The sequence below is a fragment of the Podarcis erhardii genome, assembly GCF_964252035.2.
Source record: "Podarcis erhardii genome assembly, chromosome: 8".
Taxonomy (NCBI): domain Eukaryota; kingdom Metazoa; phylum Chordata; class Lepidosauria; order Squamata; family Lacertidae; genus Podarcis; species Podarcis erhardii.
Window position 1 is genome coordinate 50,319,583 of NC_138499.1, and position 17,957 is coordinate 50,337,539.

The 17,957-nt window shown below is 41.8% G+C and overlaps 1 protein-coding gene and 1 long non-coding RNA gene across 3 annotated transcripts in view; one reads left to right on the plus strand and one right to left on the minus strand.

Annotated features, from left to right (window-relative positions):
* The window catches only part of APCDD1 (APC down-regulated 1), a 36,719-nt gene extending 35,566 nt beyond the window's left edge, over positions 1-1,153 (minus strand). The window contains exon 1 of the mRNA XM_081873869.1: positions 287-1,153. Within this exon, the coding sequence (XP_081729995.1) occupies positions 287-344 (58 nt within the window). The 5' untranslated portion in view covers positions 345-1,153. The remainder of the gene's footprint in view (positions 1-286) is intronic.
* Positions 1,154-1,466: 313 nt separating this feature from the next.
* Positions 1,467-17,957, plus strand: part of LOC309348275 — a 158,372-nt gene continuing 141,881 nt past the window's right edge. For both annotated transcript variants that reach the window (XR_014159321.1, XR_014159322.1), the window contains exon 1: positions 1,467-2,563. This is a non-coding gene — a long non-coding RNA (uncharacterized lncRNA). The remainder of the gene's footprint in view (positions 2,564-17,957) is intronic.

Here is a 17,957-nt window from a genome sequence, read left to right on the forward strand (position 1 = left end):
GAGGCTGCTCATTACTACGATAAAATATTCAGGTTGCCACTTCGAAGAAAGATCCGCCTAAATAACAATAATAACTAATAAATTTATTATTTATATCCCACCCATCTGACTGGGTTTCCCCCAGCCACTCTGGGCAGCTTCCAGCAAAATATAAAAACAAAATAAAACGTCAAAAACTTCCCAAGTTTTTAAAGTTGCCTAAGAGAGGAAAAGCAATAAACATTTCTCGCAGATATAACGACAGTATAAGAGAAACATTGCAAATGCGTTTATCTGCAGTACTCACCATGCAAGAGCAGGGCTAGGAACAGGTATCTCAGCAGGCTGCAGCAGAGACAGGACATTTCCAGCTCTCCAGCGGCTTCCCCCGTCCAAGCCTCTCACTTTTCCTTCCGCCTCTTTCTTCCTTTTATCCTCCGGCGCTTTCTTCCTCTCCCTCAACACTTTCTTCTCCGGGAAGCTTTGTGCCTCCCTTGCAATGCCAATAATCCCCCGACCCCCGCCACACACGCACACAAAACCCTTGTGCGGGAAGAAGATGAAGGGGCGGGCTGGAGAGCCTCTTCTGGGCACCCACCTGGCGGAATCAGGATCCCCGCTCTCTCTTCGGGGCCAGCGGCACGAGCAGAAGGAGGAGGCAGCCAAGTCCCAGCTCCTCGCGCGGCGGCGGGCGGCTTCTGCCCGAGGCTGAACTCCACGCGCTCCCCCTCCTGCGCGGAGGGCTTTCAATACAAGGCGGTGCGCCCCATGCCGGGCGCCCCGAAGCACTCTGGGCGCGCGCAGAGAGGCGTCTGGGGCTCCTCAGGCGCCTTCCCTGCCCTCTGCAACCTCTCTGGTCGTCCCTGTTTCCCTACCGGCTTCTCCTCCGCGGCTTATTCTCCTCCTCACTGAGCTGCTGCTGCCGCTGCAGAAACTCCCCTTCATATTTCCCCTTCCAGCGGGCAGAGGAGGAGGAGGGGTCGGGGAGGGGCGCTGCTCGCCTCCGGATCCCGAAATCGGACACCCTCGACTTGAAAGGAGACTACAAAGGGCTGGGAGATGATATGCGGAGGGGGAGGATTGCGCCGTTCCCGCCCAGGGCGCGGTCCCCGCCTCTGCCCTTCCCCTCAGTCATGGGTACCAAGCGAGTCAGATGGCCCGGGCTGAGGGGGGAAATGTCGGGACTCATCAAAGAGCTTCGTTTATCAGGCGCCTCAGCAGAGGCGGCCCGGGCAGATCAAAGAGCGGGAAATCCCAAAGAGCGGCGGTTGTGTCAGTCGCTGTTGTCGGCTTCTTTTGGCAGGGAAGGAGCTTCTCATAAGTGTGGAGAAGCCTGCCGTGCTCCACGCACATCAGTCCCTGGGTTCTAGAGATTTCCCACTCAGTCGGGTTGCACAGATGATTTGTGGTTTAAGGGGCTATTCATTAAAAGGGCGGGGCATCCTTATAAGGCCTCTTCACCTAAGGAAAACTCGTGCGTGTGTGCATGTGTGCTCCCCTCATAATGATGCATGCAGTACCTACCACAGGTAACCACAACCAATTAAGGATTTATTTGCTTTCATTTGTATAATACAAGCAGTGTTCATTCCAGCACAGGGTTGACTCTATAAGACACCAGCTATCCCCACCTGCTACGTTGGATATGCTTCAGAATACAAACTGTTGGTTATTTCTGAAAATCTGTTTCTGGTAGTTTCATTAGGCAAGGACAGGGCAGCCCATGGGTGAGTAGAGGTTTTATTTAAAAAGTGATGGACCCCTGGATGGTTAAGTTCAGTCAAAGGTGACTATGGGGTTGCTGCACTCATCTCACTTCAGGCTGAGGGAGCCAGTGTTTGTTCACAGGCAGCTTTCTGGGTCATGTGGCCAGCATGACTAAACCACTTCTGGCACAACTGAACACCGTGACGGAAGCCACAGCGCATGGAAACATTGTTTACCATCCAGCCGCAGTGGTAACTATTTATCTACTTGCACTGGCGTTGCTTTCAAACTGCTAGGTTGGCAGAAGCTGGGACAGATCAACGGGATCTCACCCCATCGAGGGGATTTGAACCGCCAACCTTCTGATCAGCAAGCCGAAGAGGGTCAGCAGTTTAGACCGCAGCGCCACCCTCTCCCCTCAGCGCATCTCCGCAAGGTGAGGAATTTCTTTCTAGAGCAGTGGGCTGTGCTGGAACAGTGATGGGGAAGGGTGGTGGAGCAAAAGGAATAAGGACAGTAGTTGTAAACTAAACCTCAAACTCTGATTTGGCAGTGGATGGTACAGTGTACAGAACAATTTCTGCCACTCCCCAGAGGAGGAAGAGACGTGTTTGTGGTAGGTGACTCTCTACTGAGCGGAACAGAGGCAGCAGTGTGTGGAGGTAACAATATGAAAAGGTTTCTTCAGCAATGTTTGAAGCAAGAAGAGGACAAGCAAGTAGTAAGCCCTCTGTGTGGAGAAGACAGAAATGCTACGGAGTGACAGAAGGAGGAACTGCTCAACACCTACTTTGCCTCTTGTCTTCACCCAAAAGGAAGCAGTGCCCAACCTGGTGATAGCAGAATAAGTGATGCAAGGTGGGAGCTACAACCCAAGGTAGGAAAAGAGATAGTAAGGGAACACCTAGCTACTTTGAATTAATTCTAAACTCCAAGGCCTGCGCCCAAGGGTAGTAAAGGAGCTTGCGGGTGTAATCTCAGAGTTTCTGACTATAATCTTAGAGAATTCATATACAGTGGTACCTCTGGTTACGTACTTAATTTGTTCTGGAGGTCCGTTCTTAACCTGAAGCACCACTTTAGCTAATGGGGCCTCCTGCTGCTGCTGTGCTGCTGCCACACGATTTCTGTTCTCATCCTGAAGCAAAGTTCTTAACTCAAGGTATTATTTCTGGGTTAGCGGAGTCTGTAACCTGAAGTGTATGTAACCTGAAATGTATGTAACCTGAGGTACCCCTGTATATTTTATATATATATGGAAGTTTTCAGTAGAAAAATAAACTGGAAAAGGTGGAGAGAATTCAAAACAAAATAAAGTGCTTGAAACTGGTACAGTACAATATGTGGGTATATAGGTAGCATGATTATTCTAATGAGTATAAAATTATCAACAGGTCATTATGCTTTATATAAATACACACTAAATATCATTATATTTGTCCATACACAACCTACAACTTAAAGCAATCCATTGGTATGTTGCAAGAGTAGTCATATCTTCTATCCATTGTTCAAAGGGGGCCAAGGTATTGATGTATCAATATCAGTCTTTTTGCAGGAGTAAGCGCACAAACTGTCCATTTATGTTGACCCGTTATCAAACCACATATAGTTGGTATGTGGTGTAGGATAATATTATCATCTGGCAATTTTAAATCCCCCCAAGTAATATTTATACATGTAAATGCTGCAGACATAATGTATCTTGATTTTAGTGAGGCTTTTGACAAACTGCACCATTATATTCTTACAGAGAAGCTGGTAAAATTGGGCTGGACAAGGTAACTCTTAGGTGGATTTGTAGCTGGTTGACTGACTGAACTCAAAGGGTGCTTCCTTCTCATGCTGGAAAAAAGTGACAAGTGGGGTGCTGGGCGCATTGTTGTTCAGTGTCTTTAAAAATGATTTGGATGAAGGAATTGATGGAGTGTCCATCAAATTTTCAGATGACACCAAACTGGGAGAGGTAGCTAATCTGCAGAAGACAAAATTAGAATTCAAGGTGCCCTTAACAGATGGGAGAATTGGGGCCAAACTAAACAAAATTGAATTTTAATAGGAACAAACATAAGGTTCTAAAGTTAAGCAAGAAGAATCAATTATAAGATGGGGGACACCTGGTTTGTCAATAGTACAGGTGAAAAGGATTGAGGGTATACATGAGTCAACAGTGTGATGCAGCAGCAGGAAAAAGCTAAGGGTACTGGGAGATTACATATGCTAAAGCTATTTTTGGTCATCTGCATACTATTCATTGCTTTTTCCTGTAGGAGTAATTGCAGTCGTTAACAGTCATCAACAGGTTTACCATACCCATTTAGTCAATCACCCATCTCTTACTACCCTTCTGAGAAAAACCCCACCCCACCCTCCCACTATATATAAGGGTCTGGTGACTTCTTTTTCAGTGTATCTGAAGAAGTGTGCATGCACATGAAAGCTTATAACCAGAACAAACTTAGTTGGTCTCTAAGGTGCTACTGGACTATTTATTATTATTATTATTATTTATTTCGACTGCATCAGATCAACACAGCTACCTACCTGAATCTATCTCCCCAGTACTTAGCCATGTAGAATAGGTAACAAACAGGTTCCACAGTCTAGAGAAAAATTCCTACAGAAATAGGAAGCAGTGGAACACAACGTGAGTGAAAGCCTCTGCCACCACCAGTCCAAACTGCTGACCACTTTGAAGTTCAGCACTGCATTCTTTGTTTCACCCAGCATAGAATTGTATCTTAGAGTTCAAGACGCATTCAGTCTGGAAACTTAATGTATAGACTTGGGAACAAATAACCATTAAATTTAATAAAAGTCTCACTAAGGAATCTTTTTAATTAAAACCAAATGACCAAATGACATAACTGTGCAAAACAAGACTGAGCAGATAAATCAACAGCCTAAATCTGTTTCATCCCACAAAGACACAAGCAGCCTGGTCCACAAGCAAGTTGGACTACTTGGATTTAGTTGAACTAAACTGGTGCTTGGCGATCAGAAGGTCGGCGGTTCAAATCCTTGCGACGGGGTGAGCTCCTGTTTGTTTGGTCCCTGCTCCTGCCAGCCTAGCAGTTTGAAAGCACATCAAAGTGCAAGTAGATAAATAGGTACCACTCCGGCGGGAAGGTAAATGGCGTTTCTGTGCGCTGCTTTGGTTTGCCAGAAGTGGCTTAGTCATGCTGGCCACATGACCCGGGAAGCTGTACGCCGGCTCCCTTGGCCAATAAAGCAAGATGAGCACCACAACCCCAGAGTTGGTCACGACTGGACCTAATGGTCAGGGGTCCCTTTACCTATAACTTTAATTTAAATCCAGATATTCTGAACTTCAATGTGACTCTTGTCTTAAATCTGAGTAGTTCACTTTACAGTACTGCTTCATGGATCCCTGTCACTCATTCTTGGGGGACTATGTCCCGCAAAATTGGAATTACCAATAGCTCACTGTATTGTCATGTGTAGAAAGGAAAACAATGACTTTATTACTGCTGTGGCCAGCTGTGTAAATGAGGCTCTCTTTGTGATTTCCTATCAGTGCCATTTCAAATGTGGTAATGCAATCACAACCCAATGAATGAGCTTAAACTTCATATAACATTCCAAAACCAACACAGACTATGCCTTGCCTTTTATATTCCCATATGGTTATTACGGTACTTTCTTATGAGAAATTGGGGAGGCAGGGAGTGCAACAAACCTCCCTAGATATTAGCTGTTAGCTTTTCCACCAATGGCCATAATGATTGGGAAGAGAAAATCACAGCTATAATTTCTAGTTTAAACTGGGGCAAAATATATCAAAACCTAGCTATAAAAGGGAGTTATAGAAAGTACAAAGTATCTGTGGTGTGTCATTAGTTAATAAGAATTCAGATAAGGAAATAAGGATGATAGCTATAGTAATAATAATAATTAATAATTATACCCTGCCTATCTGATTGGGTTGCCCCAGCCACTCTGGGTGGCTTTCAACAGAATATAAAAAATATAATGAAACATCAAACATTGAAAACTTCCTGATTGAGGGTTGCTGTATAAAATATTTATAAAGCAGTTAGCAAACTTTTGAGTTCCCAATAACTTTTCTTGTTGGAAGAATTTCTATACTTCATGTATTAAACAAAAAAGTAGAGGAAAGGGAACAAATCTGGGCATAATAGAATCATCTCAAAACTTTGTGATATTACTTGGCTTTCTCTGATAAACATACACAGTTATGTAGAGAGATGCAAAGGAAAAAATAGTTTATACTGACTTAATTTATTAATTAAATTAATTACATCTCTCACAGAGGAACCTAGACCCCATGTGACTCATACATCTTCTTGGCTGGGTTATTCAACTTGCTGCTATTATTTCCTCCACTATACGTGTCCTGATTGAATTTTGCTTTGTACCTGGTAACTGATACCCATTAGTGTTTCATGTTATTCTTGATAAAAATTATATTATAAAAAGTAATGATATTTTAGCGGGTCTTAATAAGCAAATTACCCTTCTGGGTTTGGGGGGATTTTTTTCTAGTGGGCTAATATGGCTACTTTTAGGAATACTTTGTTATTTCATCTGCCTATTCTTGATATACTGTTTTGTGGGCATCTGAACCCTAATGCATCAAATCTACACAAACATATAATAAATTTAAATATCTTTTGTGACTTTGTCTAAATGCATGTAAAATATGTTTTTTGTGATATATTATTCTCCTGGATATATTGATAAAAACACATTTAACTTTGTACAAGAGGTCAAAAGTATAAGAAATAGCTTCAGTTGTTGTAATGTATGGCAATACAGAATAATCAACTGGCCACAGTCAATCCTTAGAGGGCAAGTACAGTGCACTGCATTGTGTGGGTTTTCTTGTATGTGAGACACTTTATTCTGAAGTTGAAAAGAGTTCAAGAACAAACATCACATACAGGCTCTCAAAGGAATGTTAGCATATTTTCTCTGTCAGATAATTTTTTTCAAAAGGAGAGAAAATTATAGCGTTCTGTGTGTGTGGCTTACTATTAGCAGATAAATGAGTGATCAGAAAGCTATCATGTTACAAAAAGTGTCCACTGCAGCCCATTGTACTGTTATTGAACATTTCCCACAATTCAGTAGACATAGAACTATTCCACGTGAAACAAAAAGCAAAATTAACACGTTGTTTCTCTTATACTAAAGTGGACCAATGTGTCTCTCCATATTTTTAACTTGTTCTTTAAAGTGCTTTTGTTGTTGTTGTTGTTACTGTGACATTTCTAGGCCAGAAATCTCTGCTACAAGCAGCTCTCAAAGTGGCATGCAAAATAAAACATCTCTATAAACCAGTCCAAATAAAACAGCCATAATTAAAACATATGACATAACAGCAAAACACAGCCCAGCAGCAAAATGAAATTGCTAAATATGCTTGGAATATATCATTTTATGATTACATCAGCCTGCCAGGAACATCTTCTATGCTCTCACTAATGTTCTGTGAAACATAGCTGAGCCTTCCCAACAGACATAAGCCCATTAGGATATGGATGTAGAAGGAAGTGTTCTCTCAGGTATGTAGCACATCACATTGGGTCTGAAGCTAATAGGTAACCAGTGCAAATGAATCGGAATAAGAATATTAAGTTCTCTGCAAAGTGACCTCATTTTCAAAGGCAGCCCCCCCCCCAACATTCCAATAAGCTATAACCCTAAAACAATAAGTATTTGGAAATGGGAGAGTATATTTTAAGGTCAGCAAGCTTGCAGTAGTTTAAGGTCTTGGAGTGTGAAACACAACCTTGTTTCATTTAAAACCATGGAGAGACCTGATCTGAATAGAGACACTGGATTCTTATCTCATTATACATGATAAAGCTAGTTTTGGCCATCTCATCCCTTGCTTTTTCCTGTAAGACCAATTGCAGTCATTAACAGTCGTCAACAGGTTTACCACACCCATTCCCACCACCCTTCTGAGTAATACCCTTCCCCATCCTCTCACTATATACAATGGTCTGGTGACTTCTGTTTCAGTGTATCTGAAGAAGTGTGTATGCACACAAAAGCTCATACCAAGCACAAACTTGGTCTCTAAGTTTGGACAAATATATATATCAATATATCTATATATATATGGGGAGCCAAGACTCAGCAAACTCCAAGCACTACTGAGTTAGGAGATTATGACTTGGTTTGTATGACGTGGTAAGACAAAATGAGATTGCCCAAATGTACACACTTCAAGAGAACACCTTGCAGCTGCGCTAAGACAAACTTTATATTAGCATGACATGACAGTAAAAAGGCCCAGGGAGGAGCAAAGTGGCTTTAATCTTTCCAGGAGGCACCAGATTTGTGAGACCACAGTGAACTATAGTCTGGCTTACAGTGCCATGTGAACCAGCCCAGGGTATGACCCATTGGCCTTGCAATAACCCCCAATGTTACTGCAATTAATCAGAACAGTAGCAGCATCTCCTGGCCATAGCTGCACTAGGTCATGGGAGAAATGGGGGTGCAATGGGCTTGCATTTGATACAGAGCTACAGCAAATGCTCCAGTCAATTAAGCAATTCTGGCTATAACACAACTGTTGGGCAATACCCAAGCTTTGCCTAGTTTTGTCAGATATCAACTGCTTGCAACAGGCCAGAGCTCAGCTCAGTGCAGCAAGTTGGTGGATCATGTCCATCTATACAGTGGATCAAACCTGAGTTTTAAATGCAGCCTTTTGGATTGGGATACATAGTTGTCATGAAAATGACTGAAGTAGGTAAATAAAAATGAGATAAGATTTGCATGTTGGAGCCTGCATGGCATGCATGCCTCCAAATGTCCTGCCCCCTTTGAAGATAAGATCACTCTTGGCTGGACATCAGTGGTTAGCATGTACAGTACTGTATATAGTAAAGCTACAACTTACACACATTTAACTTGTGCACATTCAGCTTTATGTGCTTGGCGAAATAAAAAATAGAAAGGAGGTGGGCATCAGGGAAAGAAGACATTGGGAATCCCACCCACTATTGCACCCAAAGTGTTATGACTATTCGCGATTTTGGCTTTAAGTGTGCAATCCCCAGAACGTAACCCCTGTGTAAGTTGCATGCTTACTGTAGGATCAGTCTATGCTGTAGGTGAATTACATCTCTAGACTTTCTTTTTGAGCCACTCAGCAAAACTGATTCGCAGTAGCATAATAAAGATGAAGGGAAATATTTCTTTCAGGTTGGCGCCCAAGCCTTTTTGTTGCATGAGGCAATACGTGAGATGCCACTCCCTGAGACCAATTCCATGTACTGGCAGCTGACTGGGCTGGAAGTTGAACTTTGCTTCAACAAATTGCTACAGCATCGTGTCAATGGATCTTACTCCTCAGGGTACAATGCATAGGATTGCAGCCATGTTGATATTAAGAAGCTGGTACTATTGTGTACATTTGTGCTTTTAATGGATCAACACAGTTGTCTGCATTTTTTATTTCTCTTTGGGTGTGTGGCTATGAACTCTCCTTACGGGCACAGCTATAGGCAGCATCAGTAAGTGGGGCAGGGGCAGCAATTACCTGATCTTTTGTCACTGGCGTTGTGGCTTACTGGGAGGGAGGGGGGAGCAGCAAGAAGCAAATGCAGCAGTAGAGCCAATCTAGACCTCCTGTGAACAAGTTTGCACTGTGCTGACCTCACTGCTGCTTCACCTTCTCCCTCCCAGTAATCTGCAACAACACTAGTTGTTTGTAAATCACCCTTGGATCTTTGGATGAAGGGTTGTATACAAATTTAATAAAGAATAATAAACAACACTGCTGCCACACCTTGCAAATCCATACTGGCTCCTGGTGCTATTTACTGAATCCAGCAAAATATAGAAGACAGTTACTAAATACATAAAGCTAAATTGCTTCCCAGTCATGCATATACACTACTTTAATCTTATTATCCATTGCTGTCTATTCAAAACTGTAGCTTGCATTTTTAATGCTAATTGTTTGGTCCAGATGTTTAAAAGTCCCTTTCTTGCTTCCCAAACTCAACCATATATAAAAGGACAGTTTAAACAAAAGTTTGGTTTTTTTTAGTTTCAGTTCTTCACATTTCCCATAAGCCCCAGCCAACATGGCTAAAGTTCAGGGATGATGGGAGTTGTAGTTGAGTTACATCTGGAGGCCTATAGGATTCCATGTCCTGATCTATGAATACAGAATCTCTATGCTGTATGACATAAATTTTACTCTAGTCTCTCGTTCCTCCATCTTTTGCAACATTTTCTGGATTAAGTTGGAATACCACCCTGAATTTAATGGATCTTATTCTCCAATTAATCTGTATAAGACTGCAGCCTAAATTTAGCATTTTGAACTTGCTAGATAGAACAGACAAATGAAAAAGAAATAAACAGACAATTTAAAGTAAATAGAGTTAAGAAATGTTTCTTCTTGATACAGTAAAGGGACAGTTGTCAAAACATGTTAAGAATTAAAGGGTCCCGTCCCCCCGCAGGATTTATGCTAATAAGCATATATATATATATATATATATATATATATATATATATGCACAGAAAAATATTTATCTGCTGATGTGTGACAGATGGTAAATTGTTTCAGCTGGAGAAAAACAATAACAAACTGGGTGTAATTTACAGTGCCATCTAAATTATATTTTCCTTTGCATGTTTTAGGAGAAGAGACAGTTAAACTATATACCGTTTCTGTGTTTCCTTCCCTCCCTCACCCCATATGTGTAAGAGCCAAATCCCTTTTATGCATAAACCATAGATTGTGTCACAAGATTAGACAGCAGGCTTTTTATGAAACTAAAACAAACCATCTGTTTTGAAAGACCCGTTCAGAAAGTTTTCTGGATTTAATGAACATTAGTTGCAGTCTCTCAACATTATTTTAATTCAAAGATGGTCTTATAGGAATTAGTAAAATGGAGAATTAAAGAAATGCATGTGGCGTGAATGAGTGCTTGTCTTAACTTGCCAAAATGAAGGTTGCCTAACACTTTTCTATGTAAACCCATTTTCAGTCTATTTCTGAAGTGTTTGGAACTGAAATGTCCATGACTGTTCCATATATAAACCCTCACATGTATGATGACATATTTGCTATAATAGATATTGTCAAGATGGTTGGTACCCTGTGCATCAACCAGAGTGCATAGTTAATGTGAACACACCCTTGGCCATTCAGCAGTTGGATTTGAACCATAAACAGCTATGGGGCTGGCAAGAAAAGAGGCGAAAAACACCCCTGCCTATACCCACACCATGCAGTTAAAACTTGGTTATGTCACATTAACAGCCATGGAGAATCTTGGGAGTTGTAGTTTGTTAAGGGTGCTAGGAATTGTAGATATGTGAGGTCAGCAACCTTAACAAACTGCAATTCCCAGGATTCGGGGGGGGGGGGGACGACGACAGGGACCATGACTTGTAAAGTGATAAGGAATGCTTTAAATGTATGGTGTGCATGTGAGAAAATTAGGGTTTCTAGCATGCATCGGGGCACAGCTGGGACACCCATGAGGCAAAGTGAGGTAAACGCTTTGGGCAGCAGGATCCACAGGGGCAGCAGATCCAGTCTCCGAGGAATTCATCACCCACTGCTTGCTGCTGCTGTAGTTGGAGCGACAACTGTGGAACACTCCTCAGAGGCTGAATTTGCCACCTCCCCGATGCCCTAGAGGTGGGAGAAGACATTTAGTGCCTTCTATTTGCCAAGAGCCCCTTGTCGTGGCGAAGGGGCTTGAATAACTCAGAGAAGCTATGAGCTATGCTGTGGAGGGCCACCCAAGACAGGCAGGTCATAGCTGAGAGTTTAGACTAAATGTGATGCACCTGGAGAAGGAACTGGCAAACCACTCCAGTATTTTCCCAAGAAAACTTCATGGACATAAAAAAAGGAGAAGCTTTGAGAAGAAAGTGAGAGTTTCCAAGGCATGCTCTGGTTCATGGGGTCACGGAGAGTCGAAAACGACTAAGACAACTAAACAACAACATTTGCCAAGAGACCACTGTGCAATGTTGCCTCCATAGTGGTCTCTCGGTGAATAGGGGGCTCTGGTCTCCTACTTCAGGGGAGGAAATTGTGAGGAGTGCCCCCTGGGGTCTCCTGAGCTCTGCACTGGTCCAGCATGATTCAGAGTGGGCCCCACAACTGCCTTCGATTCACACTTCAGCCATTGGGTAAGGTTGATTTGATTCCCCCTCCTTGTTCCTGATGTAGATGTTTACTGACCCCCTTCTTCCCTGTTGGGGAGCACATGCCATTTTGTGGATTGCCTCAGATGCCAAAATGTCTTGGGCTTGTCCTGCATTGAGTGGCGAGGGATTCCTTCAACCTACCTTCTGGGTAGTATTCGACTAAACACATGCACAAGTCAAATAACTTCCAGTTGCTCAATGGGGCTTTCCATCCTTCTCATCCTCACCGTGTGCCTCCTGGTTATCCCAAATCTGATCCAGAGGCATGGAAAAACCACCAGAACAGATTTAGGCTGCACATGGGTGGGGGGGAGGGGAGAATGGGGGAAAGTCCAGTTATCCAAGGAGAAGTTGTTCTGCTCATGCAAAGCACCACTGAGTGTTTTGTCAAATATAACCCTCTGTCCTGTAGATACCATACTGGTAGGGACCTTTATGTAAAGTTTTCCCCAAGATGCAGGAAAGCCTTTTGCTTTTCCTCTGTTTTTCAGCAGAAAAGAAGGGGAGGACTCCTTCTTTTAGCTATGTATTCTGGAACAGAAGAGCAGGCATGGGGAAGTTTTGGCTCTCTAGATGTTGTTAAACTACAAGTCGCATCCATGTTCCATGTTTGTGAGCAACACAATGTGCATGGCATAAAAGATTGCTGGTTATCTGACCAATAGGTTGCAATTAGTATTATTAATCTTTTGGTGCTATTTAACTCCTGTCTGCCCAGCTTAAGATATTAAATTCCTGCAATAATGATGTGAAAGTGCTTACTTGAGCAGCCTTCCCTCCCTCCTGAAATAATACCAGTACTATTCCCTTAACACCTGTGGTATTTGATCCCGTAAATGAAACCTGGGGGTAAAGCTTGCAAAGTTGCAAATGTTGAGCAAAAAACCCCAAGCCATACAACCTTATCATAAAATAAATCCTTGTGCCCTTTTCTGCAAACAGCCCTACAACTGTTAGCTCAGGGTTGAAAATTTGCATTCCGAGACATAAATATCCTTCGGAGTGAAGCAGTGGTTTTCCACACTCCAGAATAACTTCATATGGCTCAGTAGAGGTATTCACATTTCACAATAAATACTATGCTCACCGACTTGTAGATTTAGCACTAGGTTTTTGACACTTCTGGGGAAATCAGTGGGCCTTTGTGTATATGTCAGGGACTCTAAGCATGCTCATGGGCACCCAGGGACATACATGTATGCGTGCTCATATGGACACACAAGGAAGCCTACTACATCCCTCCAAAAGGTAATTAGTTTTTATTGTCTCATTATCTTCTGAGCAATATGCTGGGCCCTGGGGGTGCCAGTGCTCATTTTATTCCACTTGAACCTCTGCACCTTAGTTTCCAAGAAACTCCTGCTTTCTGTTCTGCTGCAGTGCAGACAGGAGATGGAAAACATAAGGAGCGTAGTGGTACCCAGATGTCAGGTCACAACCTTCTTAGCCTTCATCTGGAAGGCAGGATGACTATGGCTTTACCATCACTCCAATGAAATGTTAGTTCTCTAGCTTCAAGGATTTTGCCCATCTCCCTGATTTTATTTATTTATTGCATTTATATCTTTTTCTCTAAGGAGCACAAATTGGCTTACATGGTTCTCCTTCTCCTCAGCTAATCCCCACAACAACTCTGTGAGGTAGTTTAGGCTGAGTGACTAGCCCAAGATCACTCAGTGAACTTCATGGCCAAGCAGGGATGTGACCCCTGGTCTCCCAGGTCCTAGTCTCTAACCATCACACGCCACTGGCTCTCAGATGATAGCAACACATTCAGACAAATTGTATAGTTCAGCTCTCTTGGAATTGTGCACCACTTCAACATCTAGATATGGGAATCATGTTGTATGCTGCCTTGCAAAAAACAAAACAAAAGCAAAATAATTCCTTGCTCATGTAAAACATCTCCTTGTCATACTAGTTTTTTTACGAGCATAGAAAGGTGTTTTGTTTTTAACATGAAATGGTTGCAGCCCTTTGCATTCTTACTTGAGTAAGTTCCATGAACTCAACAGAATTTAGAAATAAGTTCAATGGAAATCCTTCAGGTAGGCATGAATGCAACTGAATTCTATGTACATGTGCCCAGAACCGAGCTGCATTTATATCCACATGAAAAATGGCTTTGGACTTGCATTTACTATTTCAGCAGAATGGAGAGTTCTGGCAGCTCTTTCTGCTAGGCTTTGCCGCCTTCCCTAGCCAGGTGTCTTCCAGATGTTGTTGGGCTATGATTCTCATCACCTTCAGACAGCATGGCCAATGGCCAGAGATTATGGAAGTTGTATTCCGAAGTATCTGGAGGGCTCCCGATTGAGGAAGGCTGGCTCAGTCAGCTCCTTCAGACTCTGTCCTCCATTAAAAAAAAAAAAGTTCCCTTGGCTTTTGGGACAAAATGATAACACTATTTTTAGGGGCAAATCTACACATGCTGTGATTTGTTCTGAATTTTTTTTTAGATAGGGTAGAAGGAGATTTCAGGGGATTTAAAATAGGATATGGATAAAAAGCACAAATATTTTTCTAAACTTTCTACTGTAAAATCTCTCCATAAAGGAGAAGCCTAGTTGTCAAAAATTGTTGCCAGTATTATTCTTGAAGTGAATGAGACTTGCCCAGGCAGAGAACTTTGAGGACTGGAGTCTGAATCATCAAAGTGAATGCAAGCTAGGCTTATTTTTCATATGTTTTGTATTGTGGTTAAACAACTGTTTAAGACTTTAGAAGCAGCTTGTTAGTGTCCATGTGGATATAATTTAACTGTCTTTTTTCCTCACTCATATTTGCATTTTGACATTTTAAAAGACAGTGGTAAAGTATGAAAATAAACAAAAGAGAGGAATGAGACCATAAAACAAAGTGCTATTGTTTTCCGAAAAGCCAGATGTAATACTGGAGATTGCAGTGTGATACTTCAGTATATTTATTTTAAAAAAAGAGAACAATACAAAGAAGTAAGAAGACTGCATATGAACAATAACAGCAAGAAATGGTTAGAAATCAGGAGCACTGAAGCTCAATTATTCTGCAAATACACCAGCATAATTCTCTGCACAGAAATTAATTTAAAAAAAGAATAACTGAAATGAGAAGGGGCAAAAACATTTTCAGACTGCATTTGTCCAGAAGCTATTTGTTTTGTGGGAACTAAAAGTTGCTATCATTTCTATTATTTTATTATTAAAAGCCAATGTGGCCTATAAGGAATAGCATGTTTTTACCATGGAATCATTGTGCAGTCCTAGGCAAGATCCATATGTAATCCAGCCTGGCCCATAAGATTGGCTGGCCATGGCTTGCTGTGAGAGCAAATAAATTGACAAGACTGGATGCACAAACCTTAGTCCAAACCTAGCTAGATTGTCTGGGGCTGTTGTGAGGATAAAATGGATGGTTGTTAAAACCATTTCTAGTACCTTGAGCTCCTTGGATTGAAGGTTGTGATAAAAAAGTAATTTTTTAAGACTTCTAATTTCAGTGGTTTAAGTATACCTAGCAATGGATGTGTCTAGATGTAATGCTGAAGCATGGTTTAGTGTTACGAGAGCAAGCTGCAGTGAGCCTCAAGTCTTATGTTCCTCCTCCCCTATGCTCCTTTAGTATAGCTGTAAAGAGGAGATTTGAAGCTGCTTCTTCTCATTTAGCCGTTACCATGCCATCTGGACCTAAACTGTGTGGAACTAGGGGCTCTAGTCTATATGTGTCAATTACTACCCATCTGTACAGAAAGAATATGTGTTCAAGTCCAACCAAAAGTTGCAGTGCATTGCAGCAGTAATTTGGGCACCCTAGGAACTTGGATTATAAGGTTTATCACAGAAATAGAAAGGCTGATATAAACAGGGTTCAAATGAGATAGGCAATTGCCTGGTTGAATCCATAGAGAGGGTTTGGCGTGGACAAAACGTCCAAATGAGACGAAGCAATGTGCAAGTATTTTGGAGACACTGCGGAGGGCTGGTGATACTTAAGAGATGGTAAGGTGATAGGTGACTGATAGGCCTACTTGAGCTTCAGATAGAGACCAAAATGTAAATAGATTGGCCTGCAGAGACATGGGTAGCTGTTCCAAAATAAGAGAGGGGAGAAGGAAAGGTCAGAAATGGAGTGAGAGACAGAGAAGTGCAGATATTATCCATCATGCAGCAAAGGGCTAGAGAGGTGTTGCTGTGAGTTGCAATACTGTAGTATCAACAATGTCCTTCAATAAATCAGCTAGATCTTTTCTTCCACACATACCGTATCTTCTCCTGTAATGGAACCTGTTGAAGGACCTTCTTCCCTTCCTCTTATTAGGTCTTCCGAGCACAGGTTCCTGGCAAGAAAGGAGGAGGTCAGCAAACTTTCATCTCCCTTGGGCCCAAACTAGTGTGGCTTGCCATTTATTGAGACATCCTGCCCAGACTCCGAAGAACAAATATAACACCTAAAATGCTATAACTGGCTGGGTATGCCTCTTTGCACTACATGATATTCTTTTGGCAACCTTTGTTGGTATTTTGGAAACTTTGGGGTGACAATGGTGATACAATGTCATCAGATAATACGTAATGTTCAAGTTTATTGCTGCCCGGTTCAATGTTTGAGATGACTGCTTTTAGTTTAATTTTTATAATGTTTTTATTGTGTTTGTTTTTTGATATGCACTGTTGTGAAGTTACTGTAAGTGTTCTATGAGCAGGGTACAAATAATAAACTGATTGATTGACTGAATTGGAACAGGGCTGGGGACAGCTGCTGTAATGCGATGTAATAATAGTATCACAGCTGGCAAAAAACATAACAGGCTACACTTATCCAAAATAGCACCCTGAAGTAACTTAAGGGAGCCACTGCATGTTCTGTTGCATTGATACATATCCATCAGGATGAAGTGACTGGCTTTTTTTATGCATCAACTCCTCCTGACAATCACATGTTTCTTGCCTGTTCTGTTTGCCACAAATCTTATTCATCCATTCACTTAATATGTACGCCACTTTTCCACACACAAAAATCAATGGTCAAAGCAGCTCACAACAAAGAAACGGATTCATTTCAAGCAAATACTACAAAAACAAATTCATAATACAACTATATCTAATCTAATTATCTTCTATCTATCTATCTCTCTATAATACAAAAAACCACATTTCAATACTATAAATATATCAAGAAACATGCAGCATCCAATAGCAAAAATATCAAGGAAGCTTCACAGTTTCATCTTAGTCCTAGCAGCAGCCTGCCCATGATGTTATTCGTAGGCCCTCTCCCCTCAGCAACTTAGGTTTCCAAGGGCAAAGCGTGGGCTGGTTGGAAACACCCCTCCCCTGATGTTGCTTATCTCTTTGAATCTGACTTCTTTAAATATTTCCTGGCCTACTTGAACCACTCCTTACAATTGATTCTCCTCTGCTACTTCATTAATATTAAACAGAAATTCTGTGCAGTTGAAGAAAACATTTACAATACAAATATTCTACAAATGTCAGATGATTCACAAGTAAAAGCTATGACACCCACAAGTAAAATCCTTAAGATATGCTTAATGGATGCTGCTTTTGGTATATGATCCTTACAAATCTGTCACATGGATAAAACATGGTGCTGTTCTATTAACACAATCACTAGGGCCTTATACTGCCTTCTGAAAGCCCATTTTCTGACCATCTATAAGGGTTCATGAATGGTCTTGCACACTGCATTGGTTGTATGGAAAAGTCTGGTTTCCACCAGCTCTATGGATAAATTATTGATCTGGCAGTTCAATCAGTAACATATTGCAAGTTTTTTGTTCTTGACATATTTGTCCAGCTAACTCTAGAGATGCAGAGCATCTCCATGCTTTTATTTCAAGCTGAGATTCTATATTCCCTTACCTGAGAGTAACCTTAATTGAACTCAGTGGGATTTACTTCTGAGTTGACTCTAACCACTACATCACAATGGCTCTCTTTACATCAGGGGTAGACAACATGGTGCCCTCCAGAAGTTGTTGAACTAACTAACAGCCATCAGCCCCGGAGGGCATGGCCAGTGGTCAGAGATTATGGGAGTTGTAGTTCAGCAACAGCTAGATGACATTACATTGTCTATCCCTG